Raw genomic sequence first — 21,634 nt, forward strand, 5'->3', positions numbered from 1 at the left:
TGAGAAACAGGAAAGACAGCTGCTCTCTCTTATATGCACTGGGAAGGACTCCTTGCTACCACACAGTGTCTTTGTTAGCATGAGATAAGGTGGTTAGGCCACCCAAGGAAAATTTTGGCCCTGAGATTGCTGAGGAATAGTGGGTAGGGCTTCTCTTGCAAAACTTCTGTCATCTGTGAGAAGACTACTTTCCAGCTCACTTCAACTTATTTGGGAGAGAAATTAAGGATCTTTCCTTGCAGAACTCTGTTAATGTTGATGTGAAATTGAGGTCATACACCTATAGTCTGAGAAGGTGTTACAAGTCAGAAGTTTTTAATGAGTAAAAGGTAACAACAAAATAAAACACACAAATGATAGAAGCACAAAGTTCACAGCTCAGGTGTACCCAAAAGCACCCTAATCCTGTTCTACAACAAAATTCAAAGACATTGCAACTTCTCCATCTCTTGGGAGAACATGCTGATGTGACCATAGTGATGAAAAGGCTTCAGCCGCTATCTTCATCTTCCATGCAATTCCTGTTCCACAGAGGTGCATTAGCACTTCTCTTACATTCACAGGGCGTGTACGTACAGGGCTGCTTATAAATTCTTGATCAACAATATATAAGGCTGAAAAAACATCAGTCACTCTGTTTCATTAAGTGTCCAATTCTTCCAGCTGCTGAAGTAGGGCTTTCAAAAGCATCTCACTGTTTCAGTGGGACCTAGATGTGTAAGACTACACCAAACCTCTTATAAAACCCATGAAGATTTTATTTAAAACTTGAGCCATCTTTACGCTCACAATAACCTTGAAAACATTCCTGCCCTATGAATGAAAGGGATGCTTACCCACCTTTAACCTGGAAACAGATGAACTAGCTGATCTTTTTTGAGAACCTTAGATTGAAAGGCAATTCTTCTCAGCCACGAAATTTGTATATCAAATACTTGCCTCTGTTTTTCCCAGACTTTTTGGGCTCAAGCTTCGCTGTGGAGTATCACACAACCTAATCATCAGACTTTTAGCTGAAAATAGATAGATGGAATATAAGTTTCTATGGTGCTCTCTTCATAGCCATAGAGACAGTCATTTGGGAATACAGTACCATCCGTCATGAAATTAGAGCACTTGCCTAAAAAAGAGAAAATTCTGTAGTGACAAAAAACTTTCTGGCATCTACTGCACAGACACATTAAATGAAGCCAAAATAACAGTACGCTCTGTTGCATGTTTTCAATAATGTTCAGGCAAGAGAGAGGAAAAAGAAAGACAAAGTTTCTTTATAGGGTGGAAACAGACAGTTGGATGGTATGAAAATGAGAATTGTAAGTGCTTTGAGACTCGAAATCAGTTCAAATGACGTAGAAAGTGTACCTTGCGTCTGAATTTCCTGGGCTACAAGTGTCTGGTTTTGGTTTGTTTAGTTTTGTTCACCTCCCACATTCCTGAGTGACAATGTCTTCTGAAGCCACAGAGGGTGTGTGCAACTGTTGCTTTACTGTTCTGGTTATCGAAAGATACACTGTACTTGCAATGATGCAGCTGGGCAACCCCAAAAAGCAGAGTGATCGGAACCCAGCAGGGATGGTGAAGGGTGAGACAGCTGTGTCCAGTGCGTGGAAGAGGCAGTGAGACAGCTTCTTGCATCAGAGGAGCTCGGGGGGCAGTGGGAAAGCCACAGACCCAGCTTCTCAAAGTATTAGACGGACACAGGCACTGCTGCATAGCTGGAGACGGTAAGTTACCAATGCAGCATGGTAAAAAAAAGAGAGGACTATGGGTCATAGAGGGCTGCTTTTTAATTTTACTTGGTTTTGTGCTTGTATTGTCTGAGCTGTGAGGTTTCTCTGTATGGAAAAGCAGAGTCTAGGGGCAGCGTAACTGTAGGATTTATGCATTTGTATGCACAGACTGCACAGGAGTTCAGCAGACCTGCCTTTTCAAGGTGTGCTATATGTGCATGAGGTCTGTGCATGCTTTGATTTCAGTTTGTGCATCCAAACCAATACCTGGTTGCAGGATTTAAACCCAAGGGGAAGCACAAGCACACAGAACAGAAAAATCAGGAAACATACAAGCAGACCTATTCCAAGTTACAAAAGCACGGTGCTGTGAAGGCCCCATGCAATACCACAATAGCAAGGTCAGTAGGGGCCAAAAGGAGTGTACAGGACGTCTTCCAGAAACATCTCTGCATCTTCATTCTCCTCCAATATTCCCTCCATTTCAGCCTGCCTGGCATTTATCATAGACTGCACCTGGGCAAAAGGAAAAGGAAAAGGGTCATTTGGGAGACTGTTTCCTTACCACTAGTGCCCAGAACTGACCTTGCCATTCCTCTGCCAGTTTTGCATTCAGTTCGGCATGAACCCAGCAGCAAATCACAAAGGTGGTGCTTCCCCTGACTGACTAGAGGGCAGTGAAGGAAAAGATTCTCGCTCTCTGTCTGCTCTCTTTCCTCTAACCTCCTTTCCCCAAGGAGCTCCCCACACTTCTAACTCACTCCCAAACGATCGTCTCATTCCACTGACTTTTAATTTCCTGTGTTTTAATACCCTGCAGGATCAGCAGAGACAGCTCTCCTGAATAGGGGTGTGTGGCAGGAAAATGGTTCCCTCCCAGTATGGGATAGAGGAAGCTGGAGAAGGAGTCACAGGGCCCTATCTCTGTCCCTAAGCTTCCCTTACCTCTCAGGAACAGTCATCCAGGGCTCAACCACCCCATTCTGCTCTCAAACCTGGCTCTTCCACACACCCACCCTCTCACATCTCTCCTTCCCCTCCTTCTAGAGCGCATGTGGTCCCTTGCACCCTGGGCACTCTGCTCCTGTCACATGCTTCTCCTCCTCCCAAGTGAGCAGACAACACAGTGAGAGAAATAGTCATGGGCTGACACTTTTTCTGGTGTGCTCAGTGAAGCTGGCTTTCTGCTGTGGCCCTAACAGGACAGTCACTGTTAAGCCCCAGCAAGACACCATACCTGCAGCAATATGAACTGCAAGGGGTCATCGGGTTTCTGGTACACCAGTTTTTCTGTGATCTCCTGAGACAGACAGAAAAGAAGTATTGATCCTTGGGCAGATGGGTGGTTGCACTTTCTGCTTCAACACTAGCTGCATTTTAGAAAGGAAACATATCTTTCAATCCCCAAAGACGATCAAGGGTCCTTTTCTTAAGTGTAAACTTAAGAAAGCACAGGATAAGGAGGGACCTGGGGAAGGGATAATTTAGTCCAAGCTAACTTTAGCCCACGCTTCTCAAGCAAGCCTTTGGAGGGAGAAAGGAAAGCAAAATTTCACCTGAAATATCTGCAGAATATTGTGTTTCTCCATGTACTTAATGGAGACTTCAAAAGGGTCTTCATACACAATTGGCTGCTCCGTTATTTCATGTGTAGTCTCTGTTGGCTTGGCTACAGTTGCTGATGACTGAGCCCCAGGTGTTTTACCGCCAGTCTGTGCAGAGTCGGACATGTACATCTTGACCTTGAAACCTGGCTGCTTACCCACAGGTGATCTGATCTCATCCAAGTTTTCCCTGGATGTGAGAAATTCCACAACAGGTAACTGGTCCTCAGAACCTGGTGGTTTCTCAATGACCAGCTGGTCTGCAGATGCTGGCAGTTCCACTACAGATGGCTGATCTGCAGATGTGGGTGTTTTAACCCCAGCTAATTCATCCAGTGACAGTGGGCACTCAACTGTAGATGACTGGTCTGCAGATGCTGGTGGTTTAACACCAGTTAATTCATCCAGTGGCAGTGTGGACTCAACTATAGATGACTGGTCTGCAGATGATGATGTTTTAATGCCAGCTAATTCATCCAGTGACAGTGGGGACTCAACTATAGACAGCTGGTCTGCAGATGATGGTGTTTTAACTCCATCCGGTGACAATGGTGACTGAACTATAGGTGTCTGGTCCTCAGACGATCCAGCAGCTGGCGGTATGCTAGATTCCTCCACTTCAGATTCTAAATGATCGTTAGACTCTTGCTAAGACATTTAACAAATAAAGAACAATTAAAGTTTTTTAACAGGTAGCCCTACAGACCAGATACATCACATTACTGCATCCTTCCGTAAGTGTGTTGCAGCCCCTCTTAGAGCAAGCACCAGTAGGCCTTAATTTCTGTGTCTGCCCCTCCCCCCCACCTGCTCATGGGCTCAGGGGCCCCATTTAAGCTCAAGCCCAAGCCTGCAGGCCTAGTCTGAGTTCTGCAGCGGGTGTACTTCGGCCTGGTCCTGACTTACTGACTGGCTGTCTTAGGGGGACTCTAGTATTATATATACTCTATATTGTACACCCCCTGGGGCAGAGGAGGCGGGAGCCATGGCAGCCGCCAGCTGGATTTGGGGTTCCCAGTTGCGTGGCCTGAAGCCCGGGGGAGGCCAGGGTGTGTGTGTGGGGGGTGCGGGGTGGGGTGCTGGTGCACAGCCCACACGCTTCCCTGTAATTGGGAAGGGGGTGTTATGCCTGGGGAGCAGGGGGCGCGGTAGGCCGCGGGGATCAAGAGGCCTGGGGGCGCAGGGGGCCGGGACAGGGGCCAGCGAAGCCAGGCGGGGGGGGGGGGGGGGGCGCCCTCCGGGGCTGGGTGTGCGCGGGGAAGGGGTCTCCGGGCCCGGGGCCGCCACTGCCCGCCCTCACCTGCCCCCGGCTCTCCATGGCAGGGCAGGGCCGCGCTTCGCCTGCCCGCGCCGCCGGGCGCTGGTGCCGCTCGCCGTGCGCGGGGCGGGGCGGGGCGGGGCGGCGCGGGCAGACGCCGGAGCGGTTGCCGGGGAAACCGCCGCCCCCGCTCGCGGTACGCGGAGCCGCCGGGGTCACGTGGGCAGCGGGTGCCGCGCCGCCATCTTGGGTGGGGGCGGGAACGGCGGGCGGGCCGCGGGGAGGGTCCCGGTGCTGCCGCGGGGCCTGGGCCGGTCCCGGGGGCCATCCCCTGCCGGCGCGGTGTGACCATCCCCTGCCGGCGCGGTGTGAGCCCGGCCGCAGGCCGCGAGGTCTCCCTGGTGCGTGTCGGCAGGCAGCGCGCCGTCCGTGGGGGCCTGCGGCTGCTGTGGCCTGCTGGAAGCGAGGGGACCCTGGGTAGAGTGGAGGGCACGGGGGGCCCCCCAGCCCTGTCTGCCACTGGCCTTCGGCTTTGCAGGGAGCTGAGCCGCCTCACTGTGAACTGCAGCGGTGTTTTGGCCTTCCTGTATTCCTATAAAGAACGCAACAAATCGCCCAGGGTAGCAATTTGCTCTTGTTGGCCCTGCAACAAGTTAGTAACTTCCATGGTAGTGAGGAGGCTTGAGGGAGAAGGGCAGCGAAAAGCTGTACACGGAGGGTCAGGTAGAAAAGGACATGGCAAATAGCTTGTAAAGAAAAGCTGGGAAGCAAGAGGTAGGGTAGCAGCAGTGAGAGAAACGTTCACGCGTGCATTCATGTAAGAGGTACTTTCTCCTCTCAGTTTTACACAGATCCTGATAGTGTGCTGCGTGATGAACTTAATCAGAAAAAGCAAAGAAACAGATTGCCAGTTTTCCCCAAAGAGGACATGAAAGGAATAAAGATAAAAGCTGTGCTGGGTTACCACAGTAACCAGCTTCTCAACTACTCCAGTTCATGCTCCAGTGTGACAAGAGTTGGGATTGAAACGTGAGTGGCTGAAACTGCCAGTGGGCTGGGGTGGGGTGGGGGAGAGGTAAGAGGGAGGGAGATACAGAACTTCAAAACCTGTGCTAAGCTAACATGTCACTTCCATTCAGAGCAGGTCAGTTTGTGTGTGTTCTTCAGCTACGCTATTGACCTTTTAAGATAAACTCCCTCGCTGCTCCAGTACCATGTTTATGACAGTGTTGTCCATATCCTCAGTCACACTGACCACACAGATCATCTTGCGCTAGAGCACTGCTTGTGCACTTATGGAATGCCAGGTCATCACCCAACTCCCCTGAGCCCGTCTTGCTTCTCCCACTTTACTATGTGTCTGTGATAGTTCTGGACAGTGTGGGACTGCTGGCTTTTTGAGTGTGGCATTTTTTGGGTCCGTGTTTGCTCGGAAAGATCTTGAAAGATGCTGCATAAAATCTATAAAATTGTTGCTTAGGCAGTTGGTGGGGTGGACTCTCAGGGAGATTTCAGGACCTGACTTCAGCCTCCACTGATGATCCTCATATGATGGAAAAGGGTATAGTATACTGCCTGGTGCTTGGGATTGTCAGTCCTTGATTTGTGGACTGACAGATTACCTCCAGGAGCTGTGGACCAATGAAGCTGCCTTAAGCAGGCTTAAGTAGGCAGGATATTCACTGGTTTGTCTTGTATGTCCCTTAGAAATACTCTGTTCATTCTGCAGTGATCTTTGCATGTTTAAACTCACATTTGCAACCCTTGTAGCTGTGAAGAAGTTTTTGCTGGATGAGGTCTTGCTGCCAGTCAGTCTGGAAACTGAGACAGCAATGTCCAGGAACAGCTGAGGTGGGAGTTAGATCTTCCTTGCCCTGCAGCTAGGTATTTCTGCACAGCTTTAATGCTCAAAGAGCTAGTTTATCGAGAGTCTGAAAGGAAAGCTGTAAATAGTTACATCCCAGTCATACTTCAGGGGGGCAGCGTTTGCTCTAGTAACTGCAGTTACAGTTTTAACTGAAGCAGGCATCTGCTTTTAGTTGTGTGTCTATGGGTAGTTGTGCGCTGAGCCATCTCAGTGCTGTTTCTCTGCAGGCTGACTCCCTGCAGAACTTCTTCCATGGGTTTCTCCTCTCCATCCTTTACAGGACAGGACTAAGCAGTTCTCAGCTGCGTGCTGGCTTCAAATAGCATCCTGCTGTGGGTAAGTCTTGAGCCCCATGTCTTCCTTTCATTGGTGCCTCATTGGTAAACAGCAGATCTCTCCATTTCCAACCCCACTGCCTACTACAGGGATCTGGCTGCTGGACTGGAAAGCTAGAATTTTGTACAAGGAAGTAAGATGAATGACTCCATTAAATAAACATCACTGCTTTGTTTATTCTTTCAAAAGAACAGATTACAAAAAGCAGAAGATGCATTTTAAATGCATTAAAATTTCTGAGCAAAATAATGTCTTAAATACAATGCTCATGTAACATAAATCACACGGCTTTTTTTTATTCAGGCACATGGAAAGCAAAAACGTATTATTATATCATTATTTATATGGCACCATATGCTAAATCTGGAAGTTAAAGACTTTGAAATAAATAAGAAAACACCAGCTGCAGATCAGCAATATGCTCCTTTATTGGGAGTCACTGTGTAACTGTGGCTATCATTCCTGCTGTTAAGTTAAAACTTAAATAAATTGTCAGAGAAATAAGATAGCCATTAGAGATTCAGTGTCTGTCTCCTGGGGACACTTTTTCTAACAGCTGTAACAAAGATCTGCTGCTGGTTTTGTCCTATCTATGTAGTAACTCATTGCATTTGTCCCTGCAGTATCACACAGTTGTTCAGTAGAGATGGTTGAGCTGCTCACTATAAATAATGTTGGTTAACAATGCAGCCCCTTTTGGGTTAATAAATTACGCTGAAACCACTCCTGAGCCTCTTTGATTGGTTTCTTGCAAGTCTGCGGTGAAGAGTTGGAACAAATCACTTTCCACAGTCTGTTTGCTTTGAATATTTCTTCTTATTTTATTGAGCTGTAAATATATATATATCTATAATAGACAAATGCTGAAAATACCCGTCTTAAACTCCTGTCACCTCATCCAGTACTTGCAAATCATGAGATGAAACACATCGCAAAATTAGACATCATTACTTAAAAGGGCAGAGGGCCCCAGTCAGCACCAGGCTGGGGAATTTGTCCCCCTCCTTTGTGCCAGAGATGCTGTCAGGGCTCAGGATTTCTCCCAGGCTGAGGTTGCTGGCCAGAGCCCTGAGCTCGCCTGCTATGCCGTCCACCAGGCTGCTGCAGCCCAGCGGTGGCCTCATGGCTCCCTGTGAGCTGTGGCTCTGAGACTGTCTGAGCTGTGGGTTTGCACAGTTGCAGCCAGATGTAGTTAAAGCCCTCCTGAGGTCTGGTGGGCAAAGAGCAGCTTTGTGGCACGGAGCAAGGATTAAAAAAACCGGCTGTGAGGAAGAGGCTGGGGTCCTTGGAGAGACACCTGCTCACCCACATAGCGACCTGTGACTCTGGGTGGGTCGCGTGGTTGCCCCACACGTTGGTTCCTGGGCTGTGTGGTGGGGTAATAGCTCTGCCCTCCATCCAGAGGGTTTTTGAGAAAGTAACTGCATTACAGGCTGGGAGGAAAGCAGGTGTGAGTGCAACAGAGCAGTGTGGAGAAAGCTAGCTGCTGCGTGAGGTAGAGAGGGGCTGGGATGCGAGGGCAAGGGAGGCAGCTGGGGCTGCTGACCTGCACCCAGACCGCTCCTACACCAGCAGCCTTTGATATGGGCCCGCTTCTGACAGCGATGTTGAGGAGGAGCCTGCACCCAGGTGTCTGCCTTTGCCCAGCCAGCTCTGAGTGTTTGTGTGCAGGGACCAAGCCAAGGGCACGTTGCCAAACCCAGCTCTTCCCCCAGCACGGCCTCTCGCTAGGGCTCTGCCTGCATTTCCCAGCAGAGAGCAGCAGAGCCTCGTAGCTGCTCGCAGGGGCTCCCAGTGCATCCTCCAAGACCTTCTGGCAGCGCTTGCCTCCACAAAACCCAGCGGTAAACCTTCACTGAGCTCGCAGGCACATGTCAGACCTGTCAAGAGCATTGGTGTGGGCAAACAGAAAACATGCTCGCAATCCTGAAGATGCAGTGCTTTCCTGGAAACCAAGGTGTTCACAGAAATCAGTGAGACGTTTATTGAAGGGATGCTCTCCAGGTTGTTTTTGTGCTCAGTGCCAAAAAGGAATGCCTCAAGTCTGGCTTCAGAAAGTGGGGAGGTACCTGTAGCCGGTTAAGCAAACATCTTTCACAGATGATTGGTGTGGACTCAGTATCCCATGAGGTCTCCTTGAGCCCCATCTTTGGCAGTGCAGGAAAGAAGTGTATTAGCTTCCGTGTTTGGAAATATTTGCTCTGGGAACCTGTTTAGCCTACATTGATTTAACGCTTTCTATTAAAAAGAAAGTTTCAGCTGTCTCTTTGTTGTTCCTGCACTTTATAATATTATCACAAATGTTACTGGCGATAAAGATGAATGAAAAATTTGCGATACTGCTTGTTTGCCAAGGTGTCAAAACTAATTAATCTATATCTTAATTTAGACAACATTCTTCAGAAAAACAAGACCTTGTCCCCTGTTTTGAAACTTACCTGATGTTTCCTGGGAGTTTAAATAAGCCAAATTTGGGACTATACTGGAAGCTCCTCAGCAGTATTAACTGGAACAGCCTCTGTCATTCCTTAATTGACCCATTCTAATTCCTGAAACTATTACGGTTTTATACAGTCCCCTGCAAGATAATCCTAGACCTTCTGGGAGGCCCGGTTCTTGTAAGGGAGAAGGCTTCAGTTCGGTCTCACCGTCACATGGCACAGGAGGAAGGGGATGCTCTGTTCTGACTGAGGTCCACAGTCAGCCTTCATCCAGTCCTCTCCCCATCAGCTGTGAAATCCCTGAAAGAGGGAAGAGCCCAGATGTGATGTTTACCTGAGGGAGTGGTGCCTATGGAGGATGCTGGGGATAATAGCAGCAGCTGGGTAGTGGGAAGGCACAGGTTTGCCTCTTCACCCTGCGAACGCTGCCTTATTGCTGTGCTCCCCTCTGCTGTGAACCCATCTTTTACCGTGGGACAGGGAGGCAGGCATGGTATGGGAAAGGCTTTTGGAAGGCAAATGTGTCAAGACCCTGGATAATGCTGTCAGTAGGTCCCTCTTGAAGAAGCTGTAATCCACAGATGGTTGTGAGTAGCTTTCTGCATTCCTCAAAGCCTTGTGGCTGGAGTGCCTCCTCCCTCCTCGCTTCCCGACACCCACTCATTTGGTCTGTCTGCCAAGCTAATTTAAAATGTGATGCAAACCACCTCAGCCCTGGGGTCGCTGAGCTGGTCTCCCCGACCTCCTGCCACTCCTGCTGCATAGGATCTGTCCTTCTTTATCGATGCAAATGATGCTTCATCTGTAAATTGTAGCTGTACATGGGAAAGGTGCAATGAGCTGCTGCAAGGAGCCGGGCCTGCCTGCCTTGCCTTGTTTAACAGAGACTTTAATTAAAGACCCCCTGATGCTAGAAAGCCACATTAATTATTCATCTGAAAACATTTACATAGAGTCCCCCGTTTCCCTTCTTCAATAAATTATCAACTTCACATCTCCATAATTCATCGAAACGACTAAAAATACATTGTCTCAGCCTCCTTCACCTCCCTCCTCACTCTGGCTTTGTCTGTTCCAACTGTGGTGAGTTCAGGATCTTAATGCGAAGGTCTCCTACTGCTCTCAAGTAAAAAAGGGGGATGGAGGGAAAGAGGAAAAGATTTGTCCCTGCACGGGATTCATGCAGATGGCAGTAATTTCTCACTTTTTCTTTCCCACACAACTGGCCCAGTCCTGAGGTTTGAAGAAGGAAGTTGAATATTTCTAATGAGGAAAAATGCTCTGAGGAGAAAAGAAAAGATGTTCCCAGGTGCAAAAGACACTTGGGTTTAGACAATTTCTATACTCAGCTGCAGATATTTTGTGTGACCTAGAGCCCAGCAGTTAATCTCCCTGGATCACCTCCATACCCCACCTGTAGATCAGGCCAGCAGTTCCCTATCTGCCTGGTAGAGGGATGCCGCTTTACTAATTATATCTGTTCCAATATAGATGTTTTAAAGAGGAAAACAGCCGACAAGCTTAGGCAGAGGGAGAAGTTCTTCAGCAATTCACAACAAAGATGTCACTGCAGGCACAACTGAGGGGAAATTCACTGCAAATAGTTTTCTCCAACACGTTTCACTTTGTGATAAAGTGAACTGTCACATGAGAGAGGAAAAAACCTAGTCCTCTGAGGGCTAGTTTACATGGGGAGTTAAGACAAATTAGTGTGGTGTGAGTTAATGCACAGAAGTCAAAGTGCATTAAACCTCACACCACCTCTGTGTGGGTGCTCTGATGCAGGAGGAAAGTGGCCTCAGTTCACTATGGTGACAACTAAACAAAAGCAAAGCAAAGTCGCTTTATCCCTGAATATCCATGCTGGGCTTAGTGTGCTTTAACTCATGTGCATTCATTTCACATCTTTGGCTCATTTACCTTAACTTTTGTGAATGTCTTAACCTGCAGGGCCTGAACAAGTGTGTGCTTCACCTGGCTCTGACTGTTCTCTGCAGAACCAGGAGTGGTCTGGTGCCTGCAGAAATCAGACCCAGTATGCCTTCCTGGGACCAGAGGAAGCCAGGGGCTACGAAGGGGTGATTCTTCTACAATGGTGGGTGGAAGAGGACAGGATGGACACTGGAAAGTTTCTTGGGTCGTGGTCAAAGAGGGCGTTAGAGAATGAACCAGGAAAAGAGAGCACTGACTCCAGAGGAGTTTGCCCACTGACCTTTAAATATGCGGGTTCGGTGTTTTCAGAAGGGCATAAAGAGGTTTCTGTGTTTGGACCTGAGCACATACAGGGCCTAGGTCTAAGACTAAAAATGGGGTTGAACTGATTACAAAGAGAGCGATATATTTACCTGAAGCATTACTCTATTGACTTCTGTGGTTTTTTCCCTTCCTTTGCCCTTGCTACTATTTTAGATGGGCTGTCTTGACTCAGCAGTGAATAGGATGGTGACAACCCTTGTCTGGCTGTGAAGATGTGCCTAAACCTTGGGCACTGCTGTCTTGGATCTGGGAGACTGGAAGCTCTTCCCACATCCAAATCCTGGAAGACAATCCGCTGGTGTCTTTGTAAATAGGAAGGTGCTAGCTCTGGTTCAAGTTGTTTCTTGCAAACTGGTGGAGGCTGGGGGGGGGGACGACGACACATAGGAGGGAAGTACAGTCATACCCTGTGCTTCACCAAATGTGTATTCCTGAAAGGTGTGAACAGTTCTACAGTCCTCACCGTAGAATTAATGTAATGGAGGAGAATGTGTGTGTGAACATATGAAATACACAAATTAAATACACAGGAGACTATTTGTGGCACAGAGGGCAGAGGCGGGGGAATAGAGTTGTCAGCTGAAGGGGCTGACTTTTGGAAAGTGATCACTGTTTGGAAGGTACCATCTGCTTCCCCGTGAATGGCATGGAGTAGTACACTAGTTTGTCAGCCCCAGCTCAGCTCTGGAATGAGTAGATTTTAGCTTGGTATGCTTTTAGCTCTGGGCGTAACCTCTTCCCACTGACCTTTTCCATGGAGACTGGAGGTACCATTTCAGAGGATGAGCTGGAAAAGAACACCAACAGAGGTCATTCTGCTACTCAGGATTATCTCTAGAGGATGCTAGGTAGCACTGAGCTCAGAGCTTTCTAGCATTCAAATGGAGTCATATACTTAGGATTAAATTTACTAAGACACAAATATTATCTAATGCTTATCAATTAAATTATAGTTCAGATTATGTTATTAAGAGGTCTGAATCAACATTGTTCTGCATGTAAGAGAAACACATCTTTGCAGGCATTAGGAAAAAGCTTCCATACTTCTCTTCCATCTGAGCAAATTGGATTAAAATTTTCCAGAGTGAAGTCTTTCAGCACTTTATACTGTCTGTGGAGACCCCTTAAAAATTGTCCAAGCTGTGGCTTCCATCCAGATGTACGTAAGTATCAGTATTTAGATACCTCATTCACAGTCCAGTGTTTACTGTTAAATTTGTATTGGTCTTAACATGTTTTGAAGTAATAATTGGTGCTATGTCTCCTGAGGGATAGGACAACATGTAATTGGCTTAAACAGAAGGAAGATCTGGTTAGACATTAAGAAGCCTTTAGTAATGGTGCAGTAATAAAGCACAGGAATAAATGGCTCGGGGCCTTCTGCCTGTAGAAAAGTTTGGATGAGCCCACTGAAATGATCTTGTCTTCTCCCGGAAGAAGAGCAGAGATCATTCTTTGCATTTTCTTTCAACTTTATTTTCTATGATTTTGCATATGCTGGCAAAGTTTTCTTGCCAGAAGTGGCAATAGCAGCATTTTCATTGCCACTGCATTGTCATTGAAAACACTACCCCATCAGTGCCCCAAAGGAAGAACAGGCTGGAATAACAGAATGCCAATGAGAGCATCCTTTCTTTCCAAGCTGGCAGGAGCAAGCCATTTTGGAAGGTGATGTACATCTCCCATAACCCATGCTCCAGCTTCCTTGGTTGAGCCAAATTGTCTTGCCAGCTTGTCAAATGGGAAAAGTGTTACCACTGTAATTAGAAACATTAAAGCAATCAAAATGAGCATACAAGCATAATTAAGGCGCTATTGGTTTATGTCCCCTGCAGGCATTCTTTTAGAATAAATTACTTTTTGGTTTAATTTAAACCTCTTCCCAAACATCACTAAAACAAAGGGGGAAAGGAATTTCTATCCATATATTCACCAGCAAAACTACTTAGTTTCCAATCTCATAACCTAGTTTGCACTGGTAAAGTTTCCCCACACTGACAAAAATCTGAAGGATATTGCTGAATAAACAGCATAACTTTAAAAGTATAAATTGGATCTGGACAACAAGAATCAAAGAGGAGCAAGAGAGATTTCCCTGGCTCTGGATCAAGCCCTTCATAAAAAAGGAATCAGGACTGCCGTGTCGGGCAAGGTGTTATGAAAGTGCCTTTTTTCCCTGTGAAGGAAAGGTACACAGAGTAATTAACAAGGCTGGAAAAATGTTTTCCAACCTGGGTGGGTGGAAAAAGGGGAGATGAAGATCAGGAACATCTAGTTGAATATGGGGGAGCTACAACTCTCCTGCCCCTCCCGATGACTTCAGTAGGGTTGCACCATGGAAGGCATTGAGCTCCATTTGTAGAGCTGACTGGGTTAAGCCTTGGAGAAGATTTTCAACTCTGAATTCCTGAGGCCGAGCTGTCTGCAGAAGGTAGCCACAGCCTTGTCTGCCTCGGGAAAACTGCTGTCAGCGCTGTGTGTACGTGTGTGGGTGGGTGATTTGGGTGGTGACAAAGCAGCACGCTTGCCACCCATTAGAAAAGTGCTGCTTCTTGGCTCCTCATTCTGCCAGAGGAGTACTTTTTCTGGTGAGCCTTGTAGTTGTGATGGCCAGTTGAACCCACGAAAAGATGCTCAGGGTTATGCATAGGTCAAGGGAGAGTTGCCACACGGTAAGTTAGCAAAGAGTGGGTATATGCACACCCTGAACTTGTGCCTATCTTCTGACCCAGCAGCCTTCAGCTCATGGGAAGGTTGAATGACTGGTGAAATAATAGATGGACCTCATTTGAGGTTAACAACCTCTGCACTGGTGGGAGGTCATGGTGTTGGCTGAATATTCCTAGTGGTCTGGGGAGAAGCCTCAAATTCCACCATCTCTACAGGGATTTGAGGCTACAGTATGTTCTCATATGACTTCCTTATGGCCAGTCTTCCCTTTTTTTAGGGAACTTAGGGTCTTTTCTTTATCCTCTGATGAGATGCCACACAAATCCTTGATCTAACTGGTATAGGTGAGAAACATACGGAGCCAGCTAATGGTGGTGCAGATGGGAGTATTGCCACTGCTTTGGAGAACTTGCCTTTCTAACAGGGCTAACGAGACTCCCGACAGCACTGTAGGGTCACTGGCCCACTCATGGCTATTCCAGATTCAGCTGTTTGCCCACGAGCCAGAAGAATGATAGCTCCACAGTCAGCATCTCCTACAATGGTTGCCCAGGCTTACTCAGCTGCTGTGAACTGCAGGCTGGGCTCATCGCACGTGTTCCTTCCCTCAGATAACACAGCAAGCAACAGGTACTGCTGGGTACTGCTGCAGCTTTCCTGGTCCTAGCACTGTCCTTGTGGGTGGGAAGTGCCGTCCATCAGGATCTGAATGTCCTTGGGCTGGACAGCTGAGAAAAGGTGGGCAGGCTAAGCCAAGGGGTAGATAGCAGACACCGACTCTGAGTTTTCATTGTAGTTCTTCATTCTAAAAGTGAGTCATGGTAAGAGTCAATGGGTGTACCCTTCCGCCCCAAAACTGACTCAGCAAGAGGTCTGGGGATGCAGGGGTAATTTTTTGGCTCGGATTCAAGCATGCACATGAAGGTGAGAACTGTGGAGATCACAGCTGCCTTTGCTGTCTCCAGCTCTGGCTAGGATCTGGAGCCCTAGAGTGACTGGGGGGAGCAGCTCCCTTATCCCAAAGCCTTGCCCTGTTAGTGAGGCTGCTGCTTCCCCCAGTTGCCTGGCTTAGGACTGCTGCAGCTCTTGGGCTGGGAAGGAAGCACAGGAGATGCGCTGTGCCTTATGCTGGAGGATCTCCTGCAGCACCTCTGCAGAGGGGCAGAAACACCACTCCTCTACCTCACTTCTGTTTTTGTCCCCTGTCCCCGTTGAGTGTTGCCACAGCTGATATGCCATCTGTACAGAACAGACTGGCGGCACTTTCCCTCACCCCACATCCTCTGCGGAGGCAAGGGGCTGGCGACTGGCTGCGACAGACGTGCAAAAGGACAAGGTGAACGTCACAGGCAGCACCAAGAAAATCTATCTGAAACCCTGCTCCATATGGGGAAGCACAGTTCCAGCTGTTCAGCCTTTGGAGTAAGCAGGCTCTGAAGCTGCTGCTACGCTGGCTTTAATGCTAGGCAAGCACAGACCCATCAGAGATGGTGGATAGGAGGAAAGCAGCAGGGGTAGCAACATCACGCTGGTGCAAGGAATCTCGTGATGCTATTGCTCCCCATGATTATGCTGTTAACAGCCAAGCAGGGTGGAGTTTAATGAGCAAAGGTAGATGAGAAAAGCAAAACAACTGAGACAAATTATGTTTAAATGTGATGGCTCATTAAACAAAAGCTCTCTGCTATGTTTCTTTCCTTGGTAGCAATGAAGGGGACAATGGACATAAGTAAGAGGCAACCCACTGGCAACAGGAAGGATTTATAGACAGTAACATACTTAATCTAGCAGCTCCAGCACCAACAAGCAGATATTTTGCATCAAGTAACTCAAGTGAAGGGGTTTGCAATATCTTTGCATGAGGCAGAGCTCCTTTCAACCCAAATCCTAGGAGCTTCTCACTGCTTGAATGTCAATGAACAGTCCTGCTTTCCTGCACATCCAGACTCCTGCTGTCTCCAGCAGATGTTTTAGAATGCAGAAGTCAGTGCAGTGGGGGCCGCAGGTCTCATACTAATGCATCCACGATCCTGTCTGGCCTGGCTTACTGATGCTTAATTGTGGGGCTTTGATCTTGACCAGATACTGTAGTTTCTACCCAACTGTAGGCTTTAACAGACTTGAAGAAGTTATCCTAATCAATCCCTCTCCAAAAGGCAGGAGCAGCTTTACCAAGTGTCCTTCCTGCCAACTGTATAACCTGTTCCCAAAGCATCTGAGTGGTAGAAGCTCAGCACCCCCAAACTGAGCAACTTTTCCAGCGTTTCATTGTCATTATCCACCTTCTCAGTATGTTGTCCTATCCAGCCAGGATATGGAGGACGATTCTTTCCTCCCTCTTTGCTGAAGCCTTATTATCGATTTTGTAATGGACTGCCTTTCAGCTTTCCAACAACATGTGAGAAAAGATCTCCATAACATTCATCTGTCTTACCAGGCAAATGGCTACTCTGCATTTGTATAAATCATGAAACTGGGTGTGATCTTCTGCCTGAAAAAAGAGAGGCAATCTATCATATTGAAGTTTCTGTTGTGTTATTTATGAGAATGGTAAAGGCAATAATCTTCAGACATAAAATATCTGATCTCCCAAGGAGATTCCACTGCTATGCTCTTGAGCTGAGGAGGTGGCCCTGCGATCCAGCAAGAGTGGAGGACAGGGCCCTGGATTTTTGCTAATTCAAATTTTGTCAGGAATGAGAAAGATGTTAGGACATCTTAGAAGGCAAGAGAATAATATCTTTACTGCTCTTTTCTTGTTTTCTGCATGGGCAGCCTAGCCTTATCAGAAATTACATTGTCCAGGATTGGAAAGTTTAGTCACTTGGATGCTGTAGGAAGCAAGCTGCTAGCCCTTTCCATAAGAAAAAAAATCTTAGGAGCAGATGCAGAGACATGAGATTTAAACACCCTATTCATTGGCCTTTTTGAAGGTCAGGCGCCAAGTAACTAACCCCGATTCTAGCATTCCTACTGAAATGGTGGTGCACAACAGCAGTGGTACAGGCCCTTTTGTTGGCTGCATTCTGCACGTGACTGCGCTGACTTCGTAAACCACAGTAAAGCGAATCACTTTATTCTAACTGCTGCAACAGAAGGTCTTCTGTCTCCCCAGCATCATTTGATCCAAGAGGGATTGAACTGACTTGAAAGCAGCTTCCATCAACACACTCTCTGTTCCAAGTGAGGAGCTTGCACTGCTGGAACTGCCTATTCACAAAGCTCAGGGGAAGACAGCCAGCAAAATACAGCGTCCATAGGGAAAGTGCTTATTGGTTAAGAGACAGCAACTCTGTGGACAGGAGAAATGCTGCTGAGAAAATTTGTCTACAGTGGGGAGTTTAAACATCCAGCTCCCACTTCTGTACCACTGTATCTCATGTTCAGTAGATGTCAAAACGTTGCAGTTGGGAAACATCTCATTTTGTGCATACAAATCAATGGTCTGATTGATTGCCCTCAGACTGATTTTTGTTCAAAATTGCTGAAGCCCCATTACCTGGATGACATGAGTCAGAGAAATTAAAGTCTCACTGATTATGATGTTATAAAGCAACCTGAGTCTGCAAATGAATAACCTACGCATTTAGTATCAGGGCACGCTGTGTTTGCAATTGACACCTTGAAGGCAGATACATTATGTTAGTCAGAGCGACCTACAAGAAAAAAAGGACACAATGGTAAGGCAAGGCCAACTGGACCTGCGGTGACTGAAGCGTGTTTCACCATGGCCTCTGGCAGTGAGTCAATTTCCAAAACTTCTTATTGACAGCAGGATTTAGCTCCAGCTCCGTTGCTTAAATGGAGGTATGTGGAAAGCTGTATGACATTGCAGGCAGCAGAGGTTTGGTCAGTGCAGGTGGTACAGTTGGGAGATTTGTGCTGCTCTTGCTGAAGTAGACTCAGTTCATCGGCTGAATGGCTCTCCAGAGTCTGCAGCCTGCATGGGCTTGGTTTTTGTTGACTGTAAGCAGACATTTGGCCCCTAGTTCACATGTAGGTACCAACAGTCCGGACACTTCCATCTCCCACTGGCTGTAAGTGCACACAGTTTAACTTCACTCCTGAGCTGCAAACCTTGCCTTGGTGTGCGCCTTCGTCGGTCAATAACAGTAGCGAGGTGCTGTAAAAAGCAGTTACCAAAGCATAATCTCTGATTCCTTGGGAATATCAGCTTAGTATTTAAGACCAGTCCTTCCACTTAATTTCACACCATGAGGATGTAGAATGTATCCGGAAACTGAGTCGTGAGCTGGAATATGTTCTGAATGGTGTGTTCACAAAACATTCAGTCCGAGAAGTCAAGAATATATAGACATGTACTTCTCTCAAATCACCTTGCCTATCTTATAAATGAATTTTTCTTCTGTCTTTGCTGTGATGGATTTCCTAGAGCTTTCTTAATTCTTTCCAGGTGGCCTCTCTCCGGTTTCACATCTACTGATGACCACATTTTCTTCCTGTATATACTGAAAGCAGTAACCACTGTATCTGTTCCAAAACACCTCCCCACGGACAGACCCAGGGGGCTTCTGATGACAAACAACAGTTTGATGCTCATTCGCATTATGCTGACATGTAAACCCACCGAGGATGACCAGAACAAATGGGACCTGACTGTCTTCATAAATTTCCTCGAGTGCCTGGTGGGAGGCAGAACATGCTCTTGCCAACGACCTCTGAGACTGCAGTATAAAAATAACCTAAAGCATTTAAAAAGCAACAAGAGGGGAAGGATGCATTTTATGTCAATTCAGTCAAAAAGTCCTCAGAATTAGTTGCCTGAAGTGTTTGGGAAAGCTGACAGAGTATAATAGCACAGAGACTATTTTCTTGCTTCTCAGCAAAGACAGCATTAATCGTCTGGGCTTAATATAGCCTTCCACATGCCAACTGGGTGCAAAATTATGGCTGGTATTAGAAAACCACTTACCATGTGGACAGGCTTAAAGTGCAATAAGCTGTGGGGTGTGGATGCAGATGGAGTATGCCTAAGGACATACGGTGACCTTGAGAATTGTATGCCGTGTCTCTGGAGACGTAGTGCCTCTTCATTATGGAGCCTGACAGAGATGGAGCTCTTCATCAGTGGTGGGGCAAGGAAGGACTTGGATTTGGAATCAGGCTTGAATTTTGCGATCCAGGTATATCTAGAGGTGTCTGAGCACAGGAGATATACTGGAATTGGTTGTAAACATAATTATAATACCTGTATGCATAATACATAGGCCGATATACATCAGGGTTGTGCCAGGGAGAGAATCCATAGTGCTGGGTGTTTGCAAGACTATCATGTATAGTAAAAAACACAGACCTGTAAGCATTCTCCGTCCTTTTCTGTACTGAGACTGGCTTGGTTGGGGCAACTTCTGCCAAATAGCTACACTTACTTTGATAGAAAGGGAGCAGAAATATGGCTGGGTATCTCACCTGATACTTTGACTTAGTGCTTGAAGAATGCAGAGTATGACAAATAGGGTCAAACCCTTTAACGCTGTATTGTAGCATCTGTACGACACAGCTTAGAGACTGTTGTTCTAGTATTACTGCCTAGTAAAGTGGGCTCAAGTGCTCAGTGCTTATGTAATGCTTTTTTTCTGTACATGAATTGTGTCTCAGTCCTGTTTTTCTCCCAGTAGATTTTCTCAAAAATTATTAATAAGCAGTTTTGACTAACAAGTTACAGGTTTTGCAGTGAATTCTTTGCTGTTCTCTCTGTAGTTGGCCACCTTGGTTATGCAGTGATCTCTCTGTGATCTCTGATGAGAAGATTAATTTTAAGAGTATGATAATAAATATACTGTTGGTGAAGTCTTTTGCACAAATATAAATCTTTACTAAAATTAGAAGACATTCAGGCTCACATTTCCGTGGTTATCCAGATCCTGACATAAAACGACATCATGCAGAGTGAGTCAAGCAAAAGGCTGATTCATGGCTCAGGGTTTTTGATAATTAACCAACACTAGTGTTTAGGTAATTATGTCTGTACAGGATGTTATGACATGTCTATCCTACATGTAGTGCCAGTTACCAAGACAGCTTCTTCTTATTTCTAAAATATACCTTTCCTGCCTTAAAACATTATAACAATTGTGGGAATTTTTCCTATTACCGAGCCACCTGCAGCCCTGATGAAAGCGACAGGGCTCAGCTTCTGTGAATTAATGCTGAACCGGCAGCACGGAGGAGACTACCTATGGCTCCTCGTCTGACTGCTGGAAGGATGAAAGGTTTGGCAGCAGGGCTAGAATTGAGAGAAATAACTAAAAAGAAGAAGGGGAAGTGAGAACATCCTAAGCATTTCTAATGGTTATCTTCTGGTGTTAGTGACCAAGCTGAGTGCCACCAAGACCTGCTAAGCTGAGGGGCTGATCCATGTGTTTCACCTTCCAGCTGGGAAAGGGGCCCCAGGGAAATGGCTGGATCCTGTGCCACCACTTGGCTCTTGCAGCTCTCAGGAGGTATGAGCATCCTTTACTGCCGCACACGATCTTGTGCAAAACCCTCTTCTGGCCACAGTCAGGAGGGGAGAGTTGAATTCATGAAAAGCAGCTGCCATGGACTTAACATCTTGTGTTGTTGTCGCCGGCTGTGTTGGTTGTTAGTAATATTGGGGATCCACTTTCCTTCCCAGCCTGAGACTGGGAAGCATAGCTGTGCTCCTCAGCACTAGGCCTCCGTCTGGGCAGTTCATGGAGGGTCAGCCTCATCTCCAGGGCACAGACGTGGATTGATCTCTGACCCTATCACCGAGAATCTTCCAAGAAACTCTGTCCCGTGTTCAGATTTGGGGAGAATTGGCCTTAATTGCCTACTAGACCTTTAATGCATGCCTTGCGAAAACTACTGGAGCCTATATGAAGGGCTAAGTAGCAAGGTGTGAGACACTTGCTCTCAGGCTGGAGTGCTGTACCTGTGCTGGTGTTCATCTAAACCCTACTAGTTCAAGGCTGCTCACTGTGCTCCTTCCGCTGGAAGATGCCTCGCCGTTCCTGCTTCCTTTCCCTCTTCCCCTCCTCATGCCGGGAGAAGCTCCTTGGCTTTTAGGTGGGGGCAGATCACGGCAGATGTGTGTTCTCCTTTGAGACTCACCCACTGTTTGGCTTAATTAATCCTGACATGTTGCAGTTGCTGTTATGGAAGAAATGTCAAGAGAAATTAGACCAGCTGGTAGCATGAAAACCAGGGAAGGCAGGACTGCGTGGTGCCTCACTTTCCTGGAGAAGTTTGATTTGCTTTCCTGGCAGGGGCAGTGGGGGACAGGGTGGCTGTGAACAGAAGAAGCTAACCTGTGCCACGTGCTCTTGGCACAGTCCCCTTGCACCAAGGTCTGCTGGGGGGACAGTGAGGAACCATTCCCCAGACAAGCCAGAGGTTTAGCCAGCAGCAACTGGCGTGGCTGGGCTTTCGTGAGAGCTTGGACAGCCCTGGGGTTTGGCTTGGCTTAGGGTCTTGGTTCCCTGAAGTGT

The 21,634-nt window shown here is 47.1% G+C and overlaps 1 protein-coding gene across 2 annotated transcripts; it reads right to left on the reverse strand.

Annotated features, from left to right (window-relative positions):
- Positions 1-293: 293 nt before the first annotated feature.
- TEX55 (testis expressed 55) lies at positions 294-4,708 on the reverse strand. Of its 2 annotated transcripts, XM_055712799.1 has the most exons (4): positions 4,635-4,708; positions 3,287-3,982; positions 2,968-3,030; positions 294-2,246 (listed from the first exon to the last, which is right to left on the reverse strand). In XM_055712799.1, exons 1-4 carry the CDS (start codon positions 4,650-4,652, stop codon positions 2,133-2,135), a joined length of 891 nt encoding a protein of 296 aa, XP_055568774.1. In that variant the 5' UTR covers positions 4,653-4,708; the 3' UTR covers positions 294-2,132. The 2 variants fall into 2 exon arrangements, with proteins under 2 accessions (XP_055568774.1, XP_055568775.1); XM_055712800.1 differs by lacking the exon at positions 2,968-3,030.
- Between the last annotated feature and the right edge of the window lie 16,926 nt (positions 4,709-21,634).

This window comes from Falco cherrug, chromosome 5 (genome assembly GCF_023634085.1).
Source record: "Falco cherrug isolate bFalChe1 chromosome 5, bFalChe1.pri, whole genome shotgun sequence".
Taxonomy (NCBI): domain Eukaryota; kingdom Metazoa; phylum Chordata; class Aves; order Falconiformes; family Falconidae; genus Falco; species Falco cherrug.

What these genes read in the sequence shown, in the direction of transcription:
- TEX55 (XM_055712799.1), bottom strand. An exon ending in ATATTCTGCAGATATTTCAG is followed by an intron (nt 3,031 to 3,286) that starts GTGAAATTTTGC and finishes TGTCTGTCTCAG; the next exon opens with GAGATCACAGAAAAACTGGT. An exon ending in TGCAGTTCATATTGCTGCAG is followed by an intron (nt 2,247 to 2,967) that starts GTATGGTGTCTT and finishes CCTTTTGCCCAG; the next exon opens with GTGCAGTCTATGATAAATGC.